Below are 1,935 nucleotides of genomic sequence, written 5' to 3' on the forward strand. Positions count from 1 at the left end.
CCATAAGGAGGGGATAAACACTCTCCTGTACACTGCCGTTTCTCACCGGCAACCTCTCTCCCTCCGTAAGCCACTTCCAGTGTTGCCGGCCCCGGGCTGCCCGCGGGTTCCCGCGCTGCCGGTGCTGGAGGGTTTGTAACGCGCGATGCGGGGACCGGGGCCTGGCAGGAGGGGACCGCGCTTCCCGGTGCTTCCCGCTGCCCTCGGGGCCTGTGCCTGCGGAGCCGGGAGTTCAGCCAAAGCGCAACTTGCTGGTAACGATCGATCTTTCCCGATCGGCTCCTGGCAGACGCCCTTCGGGCTCCTCAGAGTGTTCAGCGTTGTGATCCCGTTCCTGTATGTCGGGACTCAGATCAGCAAGAACTTCGCGGCCCTACTTGAAGAACATGACATCTTTGTCCCAGAGGATGACGACGACGACGATTAAAGGGTATGTCGTTAACAGCACCAGCAATCTGATTATTTGTGCTTCCTGTTGGGCTTGGGGCAGCGAGGAGAATCTCCGGTTAGGGAATACAGGCAGCAACAGCTTGAAAGGCGCATTTGCAGTTTAACACACCAACTCCGTACTGCCTCTGGCTATGAACTTTTATGTTCTTTTACACCAGAGCAGGCCAGAGTGGTGTCTGAGTGTGAAATCTCCACAATATACACGTGTTAAAGATCAGAATAAACTGATGGTGCTCTAGATCTTGTCATTTGAATCATAAATAAACTAGTCAGTGAGAGTCTACGCTGCATACAGAAAAGATGGAGTTCAGTGTTATTAAATGTTTAACTGTTTAAAAGTCTTCTGCTAACTCACAGAATGACTATTTAAAAAAAAGAATCACTTGTATGAAATTCTGATATAAAGTGAACAATTTGAGAAAATCAAATCAACTGTCAGCTGGGTGTTACAGCACTGATCTCTGGAGTAGTTGGGACCATTGAGACTCATCGGGTAAACGCAGAGCAGAAAGAATTCACCTTTACCTACACTACCCTATATCTTCCTTCATTTTATGTTACTGCATTTGGTTTGCCCTTGTATGAAGACTTGAGTTTGGGTGTATTTCTTTATAGCACAAAAGTTGTTTTAAATAAGTTGTTGTTAAGTAGTGTTGCTTTATGTTTGGTGGATATATTGCATTTGATAAACAGATTTTACAGCATGCACTGTGCAGCTAAAACAAAGAATTAAAAGATTGTGAAGACTGCAATGGCCTGTTAGAAACCCCATTTACGTAAATTGCCACATTGTGTGGCTCGGGGAGAGGGTACAGACTGGAGCTCCATACACTATATCTGAAGAGTAACGGCTTATTATTCTATTTGCAGAACTGTAATGGAAGAACAGAAGGGAGTAAACCATTGACAAAGCAATGGTTCCAACATCTGTCACCTGTGTTTTGCCTTTGCTAAATGGGACAGGGGGCCCTGTATCCCCTGTGCCAGCGAGTGTCCTGCACATGTCTGTAAGACAGAAATCTGTAGATCAGGGCTGAAGGAAGTGCTTGATAGGCCCTGCATCCTTGCACACACGCTCACCTCAAAGACTGCTTGAGATTCCTTTTATTAGCAATATGGGAAACACTTAATTAAACATCAAGATTGAGACACATGAATTTTGTCTTATGTTTTTATAGATTATGTGCCTATCATTTCTGTGCTATCATTTCTTGTGACATTATGTGCTATCATTTCTGTGCTAACCTCTCTACCTCCATATGTCTGTTCCAGTCAGGAAGCTCTCTTCATATTTATTTCCTCTTATGAGTCCTTTCTGTCATTCAGTCCTCATCTGTAGCACGTGACAGGAATCCTAGGGGAAGCAGCAGCCTCACAGCACAGCCCCATTAAAAGAATGGGAGTTCATATTGACACTGGCACTGCACTTCAAATAATGTTGATTTACAACCCAGCACTATGCAGGTATGCCTGATGGGAGACTGT

The 1,935-nt window shown here is 45.4% G+C and overlaps 1 protein-coding gene across 1 annotated transcript; it reads left to right on the forward strand.

Annotated features, from left to right (window-relative positions):
* The first annotated feature begins 145 nt into the window (after positions 1-145).
* SMDT1 (single-pass membrane protein with aspartate-rich tail 1) lies at positions 146-1,605 on the forward strand. Its single transcript, XM_010073608.1, has 2 exons — positions 146-430; positions 1,321-1,605. The coding sequence occupies exon 1, from the start codon at positions 146-148 to the stop codon at positions 425-427; it is 282 nt and encodes a 93-aa protein (XP_010071910.1). The 3' UTR covers positions 428-430; positions 1,321-1,605.
* The last annotated feature ends 330 nt before the right edge of the window (positions 1,606-1,935 follow it).

This window comes from Pterocles gutturalis, unplaced genomic scaffold, assembly GCF_000699245.1.
Source record: "Pterocles gutturalis isolate BGI_N339 unplaced genomic scaffold, ASM69924v1 scaffold26867, whole genome shotgun sequence".
In the NCBI taxonomy this organism is placed as follows: domain Eukaryota; kingdom Metazoa; phylum Chordata; class Aves; order Pterocliformes; family Pteroclidae; genus Pterocles; species Pterocles gutturalis.

Coding starts and splice junctions, on each gene's coding strand:
- SMDT1 (XM_010073608.1), top strand. CDS start 146: ATGCGGGGACCGGGGCCTGGCAGGAGGGGACCGCGCTTCCCGGTGCTT.